Raw genomic sequence first — 16,497 nt, 5'->3', positions numbered from 1 at the left:
GCCCCCATCTTGCCAACATCTTACAGGGGCACAACTGGCTGTATCATTGTGTGGGATGGTAGCTGAAAACCATAGGACTGAAAGTCATTGCAGAGGATCATCAACACAGCCAAGAAGATCACTGGGGTCACCCTTTCCTCTATTGACAACATTCACTGGGAGTGTTGTTCAAAAAATTATTGAGGAGCATTTGCATGCAGCACACAGCATCTTTGACCTACTACCATCAAGAAGGAGGTACAGGTGCATTAAAATCGGGGCAGCCAGGCTGGGAAATCGATGAACAGTATCCTGTGAAAATCATCTAAAAATATTTAGAGATATTTATTTTAAATTATATCTTTATGTATGAATGCTATCATTATATATATATATATATATGTGTGTGTGTGTGTGTGTGTGTGTGTGTGCGCCTGTGGTTTGGAGAAATGCTCTCATCTGCTTGTATATGTACAAATAGATGATAATGAATTTGAGAGGACTGTACTGAGGAGTCATGAATAAATAATCTTGGTGGGCAAGTTCCTTCTCAGTCAGAGCCTGGAAAACATTGTGAAAAGGGCTGGAGAGGGAACAGTGAGCAATGTTCCCCTGAGATTGTCAGCTTACCTTGATGGTGTGTCAGTTCCCGACCACAAATCCTGGGGCTGACGAGTTGTCTCCCTGATGTGCAGATGATCCCCAGCTAAGAAAATTGTATCAGGAGAAATAATTAAAACAATACACAAAGTAGCTCATCCCCAAGGAAACCTTGTCTAATAATGTGCATCTGTAAATTGGCACAGGGTCCAGAAAATTAGAGTTCAAAGCGTGTCTCAAGGATTGGAGGAAGTGGGTTCCAATTTTAATTTAAAAAATTTTTTTAGACATACCGCACCGTAACAGGCCAATTCGGCCCTAAGAGTTCGTGCCGCCCAATTTACACCCCATTAACTCACACCCTGGTACGTTTTGAAGGGTGGGAGGAAACTATATTTTTATTTTCATGGGAAATTGGCACCAGTGTTGGGGAAGGAAGGAGCTGTTCAAAGGGGATGGCTTCTGGCTGAACCATGACAGGACCTGGATCCTGGTGGATCGCATCACTAGGACTGGTCAGGGCTTCAAACTAAATTGTGGGGTTGGGTCCAATAGATTGGAGAGGGATGGATAAAGTCAAAGCAAAAGTTAAAAAAGACAAAAATTAAGAGTAGAGGGGATAAAAGTCAGGTGCAAAAAAGGCAAAGACGACCAGGTTTTAAAAGTACAATAAGTATTAGGGCCCATAATATTCAAAACAAGGTCAGTGAACGTGGCACAGATCAGTACAAAGGGAGAATGATTTGGTGGTCATTACAGAAATGTGGTGCAGGGTGGAGAGGATTGGGAATTAAATATCCAAGGATATCAGGTAGCAAGGAAGGACAGGCAGGAAGGTAAGGGAGGTGGGGGAGTGCTCTTAATTAAGGATGCGATCAGGGAAAGAGTGAGAGATGATGTAAGGTCTAAGGAGCAAAATGTTTGGTCTATTTGGGTAGAGATTAGGAATAGAAAAGGGAGAAAATGACTAGAGGGAGATGCCTATCGGCCACCCAATAATAACATTACAGTGGCACAGGCTAATGAACCAAGAAATATGGGAGGCATGTAAAGATGGAACAGCAGTTATCGTGGGGGACTTTAACATGCACATAGACTGGGTGAATCAAGTTGGTTGAGGGAATCTTGAGGAGCACTTCATAGAATGCATACGCAATGGCTTTCTTGAACAGCGTGTTAACTGAACCTACAAGGGACCATGCTGTCTTGGATCTGGTCCTGTGCAATGAGACAGGTAAAATTAGCGATGTTGAAGTTAGGGATCCTCTTGGAAAGAGTGATCACAGTATGATTGAGTGTCTCATACAACTGGAGGTACAACAGTTCGGTCTAAACCCAGTGTGCAATGTCTAAACAAGGGAGACTACAGGGGGATGAGGGAGGATTGGGCAGGGTAGACTGGGAACACGGGCGATATGGAGGGGCAGTTGAGCAACAGTGGAAGACTTTCAAAGAGATTTTTGACAGTGGTCAACAAAAGTACGTTCCAGTTAAAAGCAAGGGCAGTGAGGGTAGGGGTAGTAAGGACAGTGAGGGTGGGGCCAGTAAGGGCGGTGAGGGTGAGGCCAGTAAGGGCAATGAGGGTGGGGCTAGTAAAGGCAGTGAGGGTGGGGCTAGTAAGGGCAATGAGGATGGGACCAATAAGGGCGGTGAGGATGTGACCAGTAAAGGTGGTGAGGGTGGGGCCAGTAAGGGCAATGAGGATGGGACCAATAAGGGCGGTGAGGATGGGACCAGTAAAGGCAGTGAGGGTGGGGCCAGTAAGGGCAGTGAGGGTGTGGGGCCAGTAAGATCAGTGAGTGTGGGGGCTAGTAAGGGCAGTGAGGATGGGACCAGTAAAGGCGGTGAGGGTGGGGCCAGTAAGGGCGGTGTGGGTGGGGGCTAGTAAGGGCGGTGAGGGTGAGACCAATAAGGGCAGTGAGGGTGGGGCGTAAGGGTGAGGGTGGGGCCGGTGAGGGTGGGGCCGGTAAGGGTGAGGGTGGTGAGGGTGGGGCCGGTAAGGGTGAGGGCGGTGAGGGTGGGGCCGGTAAGGGCGGTGAGGGTGGGGCCGGTAAGGGCGGTGAGGGTGGGGCCCGTAAGGGCGGTGAGGGTGGGACCGGTAAGGGCGGTGAGGGTGGGGGCTGCCAGCCTTGCATTAATGAGGAAATCAAGGAAGGCATCAAATGAAAACTCCCTCCGTACAAAGTCAGGAAGAGCAGTGGGAAACACTGGTCACGGAGCTCAAATAACACCCTTCCACCAGTGCTCTCTGTCTATGATCCAGCCAGTTTCATATCCAAACCATCAGCTCACTCTTTATATATTTTTTGTTATTATTTAGATGCCTGGTGACATTCTTCCACACCTTGATGAAGGGCTCAAACCTGAAACATTGATTATGTATTTTTATCTTTGCTATATAGGTGGCAAGGTTGGTGTAGCTGTTACAACACCAACGATCGGGACCGGGGTTTGAATCCCACGCTGTCAGTAAGGAGCTTGTACGTTCTCCCCATGTCTGCGTAGGTTTTCCCCGGGGGCTCTGGTTTCCTCCCACTGTTCAAAATGTACTGGGGGTGTAGGTTGCATGGGTGGCATGGACTTGTGGGCTGAAATGGCCTGGAACTATGCTGTGTATCTAATTTAAATGTAATTAAAAAATTTTAAAAATATATAAAGGACACTATTTGACCAACAGAATTTCTCTAGCGTTGCGTTTTTACTTCAACCACAGACTTTCGTGTCTTACTTACAACTCACTCTGGATCATAGCACCTTTACTTTCTGTATCAGCTGACCAAGAGGGACCTTGTCAAAGACCCTGAAGTCCATGGAGACAACATCTACTGCACTACTCTCAACAACCACCTTCATCACCCCTCAAAAAATTATATCATATTCGGAAGACATGATCTAACACCCACAAGGCCATGTTGACTGTTCCTGATCTTACCATAACTTTCCCAATGTGCATAAATCTAAATATTCCTCCCAGTAGTTTCCCAATCACTGATGTGAGGCTCCCTGGATTATCCTTTCTTCCCTTTATGATAAACATTGGCCATTCTCCGGTCCTCTGGGGCCTCCCAAGTCATTAATGAAGATGAATATATCTTTGTTAAGATGCTGGCAATCATTTATTTGCATCTTGCCGGCGCGCGAGTTATGGTAGCCAAGCAGAAGCGTCAATCTCCGGCTCTCAGGTAAGGGCCAGGCCGCTCAACCGAGAGCTCGTCGAGGTGGTTCGGAACCCGCGGGCCAGCCTGCGGCTCTTGCACCCTGCACCTGGAGCCCTAGCTGGTCAGCGGGCCCCCACCAAACACGGACAGGCTGGGCCAAGGGCGAGCCCCAAGTCTGTGCCCCACCAGAGCGGCCTTGCCTGGGAACCTCCAGGTTGTTTTGCAAGGCGTGGGAAAGGTTGTGGTCCTGTATGTTCCTGCCCACTCGACCCTACATGGTACAGCCAGGCGTGGAAGTAATCGAGCCACCTGTCCGGGGGCTCCAGGGCCTAGCAGGAGGGCAGAAGAAAGCTCATCCGCACCGCCAGCACTTGGCCACGGCAGGAGTAAATGCACGCAGGCCGATTCCAGGGCACACCACTCCATAATTGTGGACAGCAGTTGTAGATCTCCAGATATGGCTCAACCTAAAAGGGGAGGCAGGCCTCTTCAGCCCAGTTAAGCAACCTGCATAGGAGGACACTCCGATATAAAACCTACGACCCAAGGACCTTGCTGCCACGTCCCAGCTTGCTTGGCCACGGCACACAAACCATGGGTGTAAAGGGTGGGGCCAATACTGCGCACACTGCACTCCTCCTAAAAGCTCCTTTGCGCAGGCCCGAGGACATGTCCACGTCCTCCCCCCTCAAAAGATGCACACAAACTCAAGCTAGCATGCTGGAACATCAGAACCATGCTAGACAAGGCTGACAGCCACTGACCTGAACGTCGGTCTGCCCTCATCGCACATGAACTCCTCAGACGACATCGACAAAGCCGCTCTCAGCAAAGTCCGCCTTGCAGATGTAGGCAGCCTCTAAGAACATGGCGCGGGCTACACACTCTACTGGTCTGGCAAGCCTCAGGCTGAACAACGCCTATCTGGTGTTGGCTTCATGGTCAAGAACTCCATTGCCTCCAAACTTGAAAACCTCCCGACAGGCCACTCTGACCGGATCATGTCCATGTGACTCCCCCTTCAAAACAAGCGATGCATCACTCTCATCAGTGTCTATGCCCCAACCCTTCAGGCGGAACCAGCAGAAAAGGACAAGTTCTACACTGATCTGTGCAACCTCATCCAACGCACCCCTACAGCCGACAAGGTTGTCATCCTTGGTGACTTCAAAGCTCGCGTCGGCAAAGACTCAGAAACCTGGCCAGGAATCCTTGGCAAGCATGGTGTCGGCAAGTGCAATGACAACGGGTGCCTCTTGTTGGAGCTCTGCGCAGAACAGCGGCTTGTCATTACTAACACCCTTTTCCAGCAGAGAGACAGCCTGAAGACTACCTGGATGCATCTCCGATCCAAACACTGGCACCTCCTGGACTACGTTCTGGTGTGAGGAAGAGACAAACGAGATGTGCTCCACACCAGGGTCATGCCCAGTGCGGAATGCCACACTGACCACCGGATTGTTCGCTGCAAGCTCAACTTTCACTTCAAGCCAAAGTTCAAGAACAGTGGAGCCCCCAGAAAGAGGTTCAATGTTGGAAACTTGCAGTCAAACGAAGTGAGAGGAAACTTCCAGGCAAACTTCCAAGCAAAGCTCGAGGATGCAAACTGCCTCACAGACACGTCTCCTGAAATCCTCTGGGATCAGCTGAAAATGGCCATACTGCAATCCACTGAAGGGGTACTGGGCTTCTCCTCCAGGAAAAACAAGGACTGGTTTGACGAAAACAACCAGGAAATCCAGGAGCTGCTGGCAAAGAAGCGATCTGCCCACCAGGCTCACCTTGCAAAGCCTTCCTGGCCAGAGAAAAAAACGAGCCTTCCATCTCGCATGCAGCCATCTTTAGCACAAACTCCGGGAGATCCAAAATGAGTGGTGGACTAGCCTCGCCAAACGAATCCAGCTTAGCGCTGACATTGGTGACTTCAGGGGTTTCTATGAGACACTAAAGGCTGTGTATGGCCCCTCACCCCGTCCAAAGCTCTCTGTGCAGCTCAGACGGCGAAGTCCTGCTCAGCGACAAGATCTCCATCCTCAATTGATGGTCAAAACACTTGCAATCTCTTTTCAGTGCCGCCCGCTCAGTCCAAGAATCTGCCCTGCTCCAGCTCCCTCAATAGCCCTTGAGTCTAGAACTGGATGAGGTCCTTACCCGGGAAGAGACAAATAAGGCAATTGAACAACTGAAAAGTGGCAAAGCAGCAGGTATGGATGGAATCCCACCCCCCCCCCCAGAGGTCTGGAAGGCTGGTGGCAAAACTCTGCATACCAAATTGCATGAGTTTTTCATTCTCTGCTGGAACCAAGGAAAGCTGCCTCAGGATCTTCGTGATGCCATCATCATCACCCTGTACAAAAACAAAGGTGAGAAATCAGACTGCTCAAACTACAGGGGAATCACGCTGCTCTCCATTGCAGGCAAAAACTTTGCTAGGATTCTCTTTAATAGACTAATACCTAGTGTCGCCGAAAATGTCCTCCCAGAATCACAGTGTGGCTTTTGCGCAAACAGAGGAACTACTGACATGGTCTTTGCCCTCAGACAGCTCCAAGAAAAGTGCAGAGAACAAAACAAAGGACTCTACTTCACCTTTGTTGACCTCACCAAAGCCTTCGACACCGTGAACAGGAAAAGGCTTTGGCAAATACTAGAGCGCCTTGGATGCCACCCCCCCCACCCAAGTTCCTCAACATGGTTATCCAACTGCACAAAAACCAACAAGATCGGGTCAGATACAGCAATGAGCTCTCCGAAACCTTCTCCATTGACAACGGCGTGAAGCAAGGCTGCGTCCTCGCACCAACACTCTTTACTATCTTCTTCAGCATGATGCTGAAACAAGCCATGAAAGACCTCAACAATGAAGACGCTGTTTACATCTGGTACCGCATGGATGGCAATCTCTTTAATCTGAGGCACCTGAAAGCTCACACCAAGACACAAGAGCAACTTGTCCATGAACTACTCTTTGCAGACGATGCCGCTTTAGTTGCCCATTCAGAGCCAGCTCTCCAGCGCATGACGTCCTGTTTTGCGGAAACTGCCAAAATGTTTGTCCTGGAAGTCAGCCTGAAGAAAACTGAGGTCCTCCATTAGTCAGCTCCCCACCATGACTACCAGCCACCCCCAAATCTCCATCGGGCACACAGAACTCAAAACGGTCAACCAGTTTACCTACCTTGGCTGCACCATTTCATCTGATGCAAGGATCGACAACGAGATAGACAACAGACTCGCCAAGGCAAATAGCGCCTTTGGAAGTCCACACAAAAGAGTATGAAAAATCAACCACCTGAAGAAACACACAAGGATCAGTGTGTACAGAGCCGTTGTCATACCCATGCTCCTGTTCGGCTCTGAATCATGGGTCCTCTACCGGCATCACCTACAGCTCCTAGAACGCTTTCATCAGCGCTGTCTCCGCTCCATCCTCAACATTCATTAGAGTGACTTCATCACCAACATCGAAGTACTCGAGCTGGCAGAGTCCACAAGCATCGAATCCATGCTGCTGAAGACCCAACTGCGCTGGGTGGATCACATCTCCAGAATGGAGGACCATCGCCTTCCCAAGATCGTGTTATATGGCGAGCTACCCACTGGCCACCGAGACAGAGGTGCACCAAAGAAGAAGTACAAGGACTGCTTAAAGAAATATCTTGGTGCCTGCCACATTGACCACCGCCAGTGGGCTAATATTACCTCCAACCGTGCATCTTGTCACCTCACAGTTCAGTGGGCAGCAACCTCCTTTGAAGAAGACCGCAGAGCCCACCTCACTGATAAAAGATAAAGGAGGAAAAACCCAACACCCAACCAACCAATTTTCCCTTGCAACCGCTGCAACCATGCCTGCCTGTCCCGCATCGGACTTGTCGGTCACCAACGACCCTGCAGCAGACGTGGACATACCCCTCCATAAATCTTTGTCTGCGAAGCCAAGCCAAAGAAAGAAAGAAAGAAGCAAATAGCAAATTCTGTCCGAAATGAGCCTCTGGCTCTATGGACATCCCAGTCAATGGGGAAACCTACCTACTAATGGTGGTCATCTGTGGGGAGAGCCAGAGGAGTAGCTGAGATCGTCAATGAAGAAGGTTGATCAGACACAGGCCCTTTAGCCCAATGTGCCCATGCTGACCCTTTTGCCCATCTCCATTAACCTAAGTGTCTGTATTTGGTTAGTATTCTTCTTATGTATTACCTGTCCAAATGTCTGATACATAGTGATTGTATCTGATTCCACTGCTGCTCTCCAATTCAAACACCATGTATACACAAAATTCCCCTCAGACTCTCTTCAACTCTCCTCTCACCTTAAACCTAGGCCCTTTCATTTTTGCTATCTCCACCATATAAGAAAAAAAGGTTCTTACCCTCTACACTATTTTTGCCTTTCATAACTTTGCATACTTCATTCAGGTCACCCCCTCAGCCACCTTTATTCTGGGGAAAATAAGCCCAGGCCATCTAGTTTCTTCCATAACTAAAGTCCTCTGACCCGAGTGAGTCTCCTCTGCCATCTCTCCACCACAACCACATCCTTCCTGTCTGTCAGTGAGACCCTGTATCAGTTCCTTCAATAGTTTGCTTGTTTTTTGCTCCAGATTCCACCATGTGCAGTCTCTTGTGAAAGGTTGTAACACCCTGCAGGGTCTTGAGGAATTGAGTTCTGGGAAAGGTTAACCAGGTTGGGATTTTATCCCATAGAACATAAAATGAGGGAGATTTGATAAAGGTGATCTTAAATTATGAGGGGTATAGATAATAAATACAAGCAGGCTTTTTCCACGGAGGTTGGCTGAGACAAGAACTGCAGGACAAGGGATAAGGTGAAATGTTCAAAGGGAACATTAGGGGGAACCTTCGCACAGAAAATGGAACAAGCTAGCAGCTGATCTGGTGAATGTGGGCTCAATTTTGACAGTTATGAAAAATTTGGATAGGTACATGGATGGGAGGAGTATGGAGGACTTTGCTCTGGGTGCTGGTCATTGGGACTAGGTGAAATAAATAGTTCAGCATGAACTAGATGGGGAAAAGGGTCTACAGTACTCTATAGTTCCAAGGTTCTACCATCCCAACTCTTATACTCCAACTTATGTCAAACACCTTCACCACCCTACCAATGAACTATGAACCTCAATGTTCATCAATTCCCCATAGTCCTGACTCTGTCACACTTAAATTCTCTATGCCCAACGTTGCACCTGGTCCACAACTTGCTCCAGCCTTTGATCACCTCCTTCACTATCCACAATGCCACCACTTTCCACATCATTCTCAAACTTGCTAATCATTCCTCTTATGTTCCATCAATAAAATGGGGTGCTCAGGGTGTGAGTTAGGGAAAAATTAGATTGTTGTGGAAAAGGTTTCCTAGTCAGCACATCATGGGCTGAAGGGCCTGTTTTAAGTTGCTAATATTTATCATAATATATCCCAGAACCACTGATCACAGACTATTATTCACCAAGGGGAATGACATTAGGACGGTTCAGGGATGGAGTGGTGGATTTCCAGAACAAATTTGCCTTTGAAAAGGATTGATGGGGAGGGGCAAGGAAAAAGATTCCCTGTCCCTCTGAAAGTAGAAATTATCATGAAATCTTGTTCTGCAAAAGCTGCTAGAAGTGGTAGCTTTATTCAACAAGGCAGGCAATGACAAATTGGAGAGTCAAATCACCAGTGGTAAGAAAATTATTGGAAAAGGTTCTGAGGGAGAAGATTAATCTGCACTTGGAGTGGCAAGGATTGATCTGAGATAATGGTTAGCATTGCAGCCAGGACAATACTATTACAGATCCAGTGACCCAGGTTAGTGTAGTGGTTGGCACAGAGTTAATGCAGTGCCAGTGACCCAGGTTAGTGTAGTGGTTGGCACAGAGTTAATGCAGCTCCAGTGATCCAGGTTAGTGTTGTGGTTGGCACAGAGTTAATGCAGTGCCAGTGACCCAGGTTAGTGTAGTGGTTGGCACAGAGTTAATGCAGCTCCAGTGACCCAGGTTAGTGTAGTGGTTGGCACAGAGTTAATGCAGCACCAGTGACCCAGGTTAGTGTAGTGGTTGGCACAGAGTTAATGCAGCTCCAGTGACCCAGGTTAGTGTAGTGGTTGGCACAGAGTTAATGCAGTGCCAGTGACCCAGGTTAGTGTAGCCATTGGCACAGAGTTAATGCAGCACCAGTGACCCAGGTTAGTGTAGTGGTTGGCACAGAGTTAATGCAGCTCCAGTGACCCAGGTTAGTGTAGCCATTGGCACAGAGTTAATGCAGTGCCAGTGACCCAGGTTAGTGTAGTGGTTGGCACAGAGTTAATGCAGTGCAAGTGACCCAGGTTAGTGTAGTGGTTGGCACAGAGTTAATGCAGTGCCAGTGACCCAGGTTAGTGTAGTGGTTGGCACAGAGTTAATGCAGTGCCAGTGACCCAGGTTAGTGTAGTGGTTGGCACAGAGTTAATGCAGTGCCAGTGACCCAGGTTAGTGTAGTGGTTGGCACAGAGTTAATGCAGTGCCAGTGACCCAGGTTAGTGTAGTGGTTGGCACAGAGTTAATGCAGTGCCAGTGACCCAGGTTAGTGTAATGGTTGGCACAGAGTTAATGCAGTGCCAGTGACCCAGGTTAGTGTAGTGGTTGGCACAGAGTTAATGCAGTGCCAGTGACCCAGGTTAGTGTAGTGGTTGGCACAGAGTTAATGCAGTGCCAGTGACCCAGGTTAGTGTAGTGGTTGGCACAGAGTTAATGCAGTGCCAGTGACCCAGGTTAGTGTAGTGGTTGGCACAGAGTTAATGCAGTGCCAGTGACCCAGGTTAGTGTAGTGGTTGGCACAGAGTTAATGCAGTGCCAGTGACCCAGGTTAGTGTAGTGGTTGGCACAACGTTAATGCAGCTCCAGTGACCCAGGTTAGTGTAGCCGTTGGCACAGAGTTAATGCAGCTCCAGTGACCCAGGTTAGTGTAGCCGTTGGCACAGAGTTAATGCAGCACCAATGACTCAAGATAGTGTAGTGATTGGCACAATGTTAATGCAGCTCCAGTGACCCAGGTTAGTGTAGTGATTGGCAGAGAGTTAATGCAGTGCCAGTGACCCAGGTTAGTGTAGCCGTTGGCACAGAGTTAATGCAGCACCTGTGACTCAGGTTAGTGTAGTGGTTGGCACAACGTTAATGCAGCTCCAGTGACCCAGGTTAGTGTAGTGGTTGGCACAGAGTTAATGCAGCTCCAGTGACCCAGGTTAGTGTAGTGATTGGCAGAGAGTTAATGCAGCTCCAGTCAACCGAGTTAGCATAGTGGTTAATGCAATGATATTACAGCGCCAGCAATTTGGGTTCGAATTCACAGCTCCCTGTGAGGAGTTTGTACATTCTCCACATAGTTTCTTACGGGTGTTTCAGTTTCCTTCCACATTCCAAAGACATACAGGTTAATTGGTCACATGGGTGTATTTGGGCAGTGTAGGCCGGAAGGGCCTGTTACCGTGCTGTGTCTCTAAATTAAATTTTAAAAATTAAAAAGACAGCAAGGTGTGCCTTCGTGACAGAGCAATCCTGTCTGATTGTATTTTTCACGAATTAATGAGGGCTGCGGGTTGATGATGTCTGCCTGGACTTCAGTAAGGCCTTTAATAAGTTCTGCATGTGGGAGGAAGGTCCAAAAAATTAGGGCCCAGGGCTCTGGCTTGGTCATAGGAGGCAGAGGATTGGATTTTGATTGTGGCTAATGGATCAGTACTGGGATCCCTGAGGCTTGTTATATGTGCTAATAACAAGCTCCATGGGTGTACAGAAGGTATGACAAGTATGTTTGCAAACAAGACAAAACTTGCTGGAGTTGCTGTACTGAGGAGACAGCCAAAATGGAACGTAAGGTGTTCCTCCAATTTGCGGGAAGAAAACGGAGTACCTGCCGTCATCAGGCAGAGCACAGAACACATCTGAGCAGGGAAGGTACAGCACAACTTTACAAAATATTGAGTGAAACAGGCAAGTCTGTAGATGCTGTGATTGTAGACAATACGCAAAAGTGCTGCAGAAACTCAGCAGGTCTCACAGCGTCCATAGGAGCCAAATATTTCAGGCCTGAGCTCGTCAAGATCAAATTCTCAATAAAGCTAAGAATTGATCAGGAGAAGGGTGGACAGCTCGGTGATTGCAGAACTGGAGGAAAGGAGACAGACAAACAGGGAAAGAGAGAGAGAGAGAGAGGCAGGAAGCTGGAGGGAAGGAGAAAGACAGACAGGGAAAGAGAGAGGGGGGAGTTGCTAATGGAAACTGGAGCAGTCAATGTAAATGCCGTCTGGGTGGAGGGTGCCCAGTCAGAATATGAGCTGGTGTTCCTCCAATTTGTAGGTGTTCTATACTAAATGAACTAATAAAATATTCATTAAGCCATAGTTGACCAAGAGTATGGTTCTGGTGACTCACTCGGCAAGATTGTACTGGAGAGGAGATTCACCTGGATATTGTCTTGAGGGGAGTCATTTCAGCTGCGCAGAGACCTCAGCAGAGAGGTCTGGAAGAAGGGGGCTTGGGTTTAAGGTGAGTAGTTAGAGGGGAGGTGAGGAAGAACTGTCTCTCCCAGAGGGTGATTGGAATCTGGAATACACTGCCAGAATGGGAGATGGAGGCAGTGACTCTTAGAGGGTGTTCAAACTATCTAGACCAGCAGTTGAATCACAAAATTGAGAGTGCCCCGTCTGCCTGCATCATTGTGTGGTATGGTAGCTGGAAAGCATTATAGAGGATCATCAAAACAGCTGAGAAGATAATTGGGTCTCCCTTTTCCCTAATGATGATATTTAATTTATTTCATTTTTAAATTTAGATATACAGGCTCTTTTGGCCCACGAGTTGGTGTTGCCAAATTTACACCCCATTAACCTACACCCCCAGTACACATTTTGAATGGTGGGAGGAAATTGGAGCCCCTGGAGAAAGCCCACACAGACACAGGGAGAATGTTCAAACTCCTTACAGATAGCACAGGTCTCGAAACCTGGTCCGGTCCCGATTGCTGCGCTGTAAAGGTGTTGTGCCTACTGCTACGCCAATCATGCCATCCATTTACTGGAAACATTGTTTAAATAGGGCTCAAAGAGTTATTGGGGGGCCCTTTCCATCCAGCACTCAGTATCTTTTGACCCACGACCATCAGGAAGGCAGCGAAGGAGTTTCAAAATCAGGACTGCCAGACTGGGAAATCATTTCTTCCCGCAGATTGTGAGATTGATGAACAGTATCCTGTAACCAAATAAATCATTCCAAAATATTTATACATATTTATTTAAAATTTTATCTTATTAAGAGAGGCTCCCTCAGATATAGTTTAAAAAGCCTGGGAACAGGACCTACAGCTTTTAATTTTTGAAGAAACTTGGAATGTAATTTTCAAATTGGTTAATACCTCTTCTTTATATGCCCACCACTCTCTCCTACAATTTAAAGTAGCCCATAGGGCTATCAGTCAAACTATCTCATTGTTATGTGGATGCATCTCCACATTGTAATAAATGCAACAGTGGAGATGCTTCATTAATTCATATGTTCTGGACTTGTCAGAGTCTTGAGAAATATTGGAATGAAGGATTTCAAACTTTCTCTGCACTTCTTAAAGTGAATTTTAAACCTAATCCCTTAACTGCTTTATTTGGTATTGTTGGAGAGAATGACATAATGTTAACGACATCTGATCTACATGTATTTGTTTTTATTTCCCTTGTGGCTAGGTGGGTGGTGTTGCTCATTTGGAGGGATGTTACCCCTCCTAATCATGCTCAATGGAAACGTGATTAAAATGTGGGGAACCTTGGATGAAATGATATGATTTAAATGAAATGTATCTTTTTGACTATTAACATATGTAGTCTGTATTTTCTGATGTGAAATTTCAACATTGTGTGTATGTGCATGCAAGGTGTAAATGCTGTAAATGCACAGAAAGATAATGAACTCGAATTTGAATAGCATGGAAGGCTGCAGACCCAGTACTGGTTAATGGGGTAAAGGCCGGAATGGATACGGTGGGCTGTTTCTCAGCTATGGGACTCTTTCATAAATTGATGACCCCTGAATAATTTACTGATCACTAGGGAGGCAATGAGGAAACTGATTGAGAATGTACCCCAGGCCTCCTTGAGAATTCTAGTCCGTAATCTCTGGGAGAGCAGCAATCTGGGATGGTATTGGGAATTGGGTCAGAGCACTTGCTGGCCTGTACCACAGGCACCTACTCACCCACCTGAGGCAGATTCTGCCATTCCCATGTTGGGATCATCAGTTGCCATAAAATGGGGATGGGTGTCAGTCAACTTCCATCCCCAGGAACTGCCTGAGAAGATCAGAAAGCTCCATTACACATGGTGATAACTTCACCCATCAGGGCCCCTGATGCCTGGGCTCCCTGCTCCATTCTACTCTGACATCTCCATCTGGTACCCGCACTCCACAGCCCCCAAAGCCTAGGCTACCAGCTTTGTCCTATCCCACTCCCCTCCCTGACTGGGACTCTCACTTATCATCTGGGACTCCCGCTCCACAGCACTACCTGGCTCTGCAGCGATGACCATCCTGGCTGTGACTGGACGTGGTAAAGCCATCAGCTTTGCTCCCTCCTGCTGAGGAGTTGCTGGTTGTGAGGCCAGCTGCTGTCTTGTTGTCAGAGCCCTGGAGCTGGATGCTGAATGTGCATTCAGAGACCTGTACAGAGAAACCACAATTAATGTGATGCTCCGTATCACCACCCAAGCAGGACACCCCAGTCTCTACCTCGCCATCCTACAGTATGTCCCAGTCTCCCCTCCCCATCCTACAGGATGTCCCAAGCTCCACCTCCCTCCCCTCCAGGACATCCCTCTCTCCACCTCCCTGTCCTACAGGTCACCCCAGCCTCCACCTCACCATCCTACAGGACATCCCAGTCTCCACCTCCCTCCCCTACAGGATATCCCAGCCTTCGCCTCCCCATCCTACAGGATGTCCCAGGCTCCACCTCCCTCCCTGCCAGGACATCCCTGTCTCCACCTCCCTGTCCTACAGGTCACCCCAGCCTCCACCTCACCATCCTGCAGGATATCCCAGGCTCCACCTTCCTGTCCAACAGGACACTGCAGTTTCCACCTCCCTGTCCTGCAGATCACCCCAGTCTCCATCTCCCTGTCCTATAGAATGTCCCAGCCTCCACCTCCCCATCCTATAGAACACCCTAGCCTCCACCTCCCCATCCTACAGGACACCTCAATTGTATGATATACTCCAAGTGCGGTATAACCAATGTTTTGTACAGCTGCAACATGCCGTACCAACTCGTATACATGAAGTGAAGACTGGGTTGCTGCAGAGAAATGGATCAGAGGTCAATCCACAGGACCACAAGTGTGGCAGAGAGGATCACTGGAGTCTCCCTCCTCGCCACTGACGTGATCTACCAGGATCGTTGTCTGAAGGGGGCACACAAAATCATTGAGAACCCCTTCCACCCTGCACACAGCATCTTTCAGCAGCTCCCTTCTGGGAAGAGATACAAGAGAATCAGACCAGCACCACCAGGCTGAGGACAGCTTCTTCCCACGGGCAGTGAGAATGCTGAACAACCAAAGGAACTGCTCACACTGACCATCCGAGACACTCATATTCATGAAGTAATATTGATTTGTATAGATGAAATACTTTTCCTGCATCTGTATAGTTTGTATGTGTGTTATGTCTGGTTGTGTGTCTGTGTATTGAACCAAGGACTGGAGAACGCTATTTTGTCAGGTTGTATTTGTACAATCAAATGACAATAAATTGTCTTGATCTTCGATGCCTCAGCCGATGAAGGCAAATTACTTCTTTGCTACTTTGTCCACCTGTGTGCCACTTTCAGCATCTCTGGTCTTGCACCCTAAGGTCACTCTGTACTTCAATGCTCCCAAGGCCCTTGCCATTTACTCTAAAAGTCCCATCAGGCACCACCTCACATTTATCTGGATTACATTTCACCTATCACTCCTCCTCTCAACTTTCCAGCTGACTTATGTTCCACTGTATCCACCAACGTTTGCATCATTTCTAATCAAACCACCTGTACTCTTATTTACAATAACATGAATATATACACACACACACACACACGTATGTATATATACAGATACACACACATATACAGATACACACATGAGTATGTATACACACACGCACACATATACAAGCATGGGCATTAAAGAAAGTCACTATAGCTTTTGGGGAGGTACTGACACAATTTGATTGAGATTTTGGGGAGGTGACAAAGATCATTGATGAGGGTGGATCTTGCCTGCAGAACTGGTAAAACATTTGACAAGGTGCTTCATAGTGGGTTTGACCAGAAGATTTTCACAGTGAGCGGCAAGTTGGATACAAAACTGGTTTGACCATAGAATTCAGAGGATGGCGCTGGAGGCATGTTAATTGTCCTGGAGATCTGTGACCAGAGAGCTTCCTCCATTTTTTTCTGATGCATAGAAGTGATCTGGATGGTCTGATAGTTTGCATTTGACAGAAACATTGGCGATGGTGCAGAAGGCTGTGATAGGATATGGCAGGATAAAGATCAATTTGAAATTTGTTGGAGAAATGACGAATGGAGTTTTGTCTGGAAAAATGCGTGTGTATTATTTTAGAAGGTCAACTGCAAGTGGAAAGTATACAGTAAATAGCATGAACCTGAGGAGTTAAACAAGAGAGTGTGCAGATGCTGGGCCTGAGTGCAATGCACCACATGCTGGAGAAACTCAGCAGATCATGCAGCATCC

The 16,497-nt window shown here is 47.6% G+C and overlaps 1 protein-coding gene across 4 annotated transcripts in view; it reads right to left on the bottom strand.

Annotated features, from left to right (window-relative positions):
* agbl2 (AGBL carboxypeptidase 2) overlaps nt 1-16,497 on the bottom strand; it is a 191,103-nt gene that overhangs the window by 8,765 nt on the left and 165,841 nt on the right. For 3 of the 4 annotated variants that reach the window (XM_069894445.1, XM_069894451.1, XM_069894459.1), the window contains 2 exons: nt 14,271-14,422; nt 610-685 (listed from right to left, as the gene is read on the bottom strand). In XM_069894445.1, the coding sequence (XP_069750546.1) occupies nt 610-685; nt 14,271-14,422 (228 nt within the window). Of the gene's footprint in view, nt 1-609; nt 686-14,270; nt 14,423-14,718; nt 15,163-16,497 lie in introns of those variants that run through there. The other variant, XM_069894467.1, reaches the window with a different exon arrangement.

This window comes from Narcine bancroftii, chromosome 1, assembly GCF_036971445.1.
Source record: "Narcine bancroftii isolate sNarBan1 chromosome 1, sNarBan1.hap1, whole genome shotgun sequence".
NCBI classification, from domain to species: Eukaryota; Metazoa; Chordata; class Chondrichthyes; order Torpediniformes; family Narcinidae; genus Narcine; species Narcine bancroftii.
Note: the sequence above shows the minus strand (reverse complement) of the source record. Positions and strands in the feature narration are given on the sequence as shown.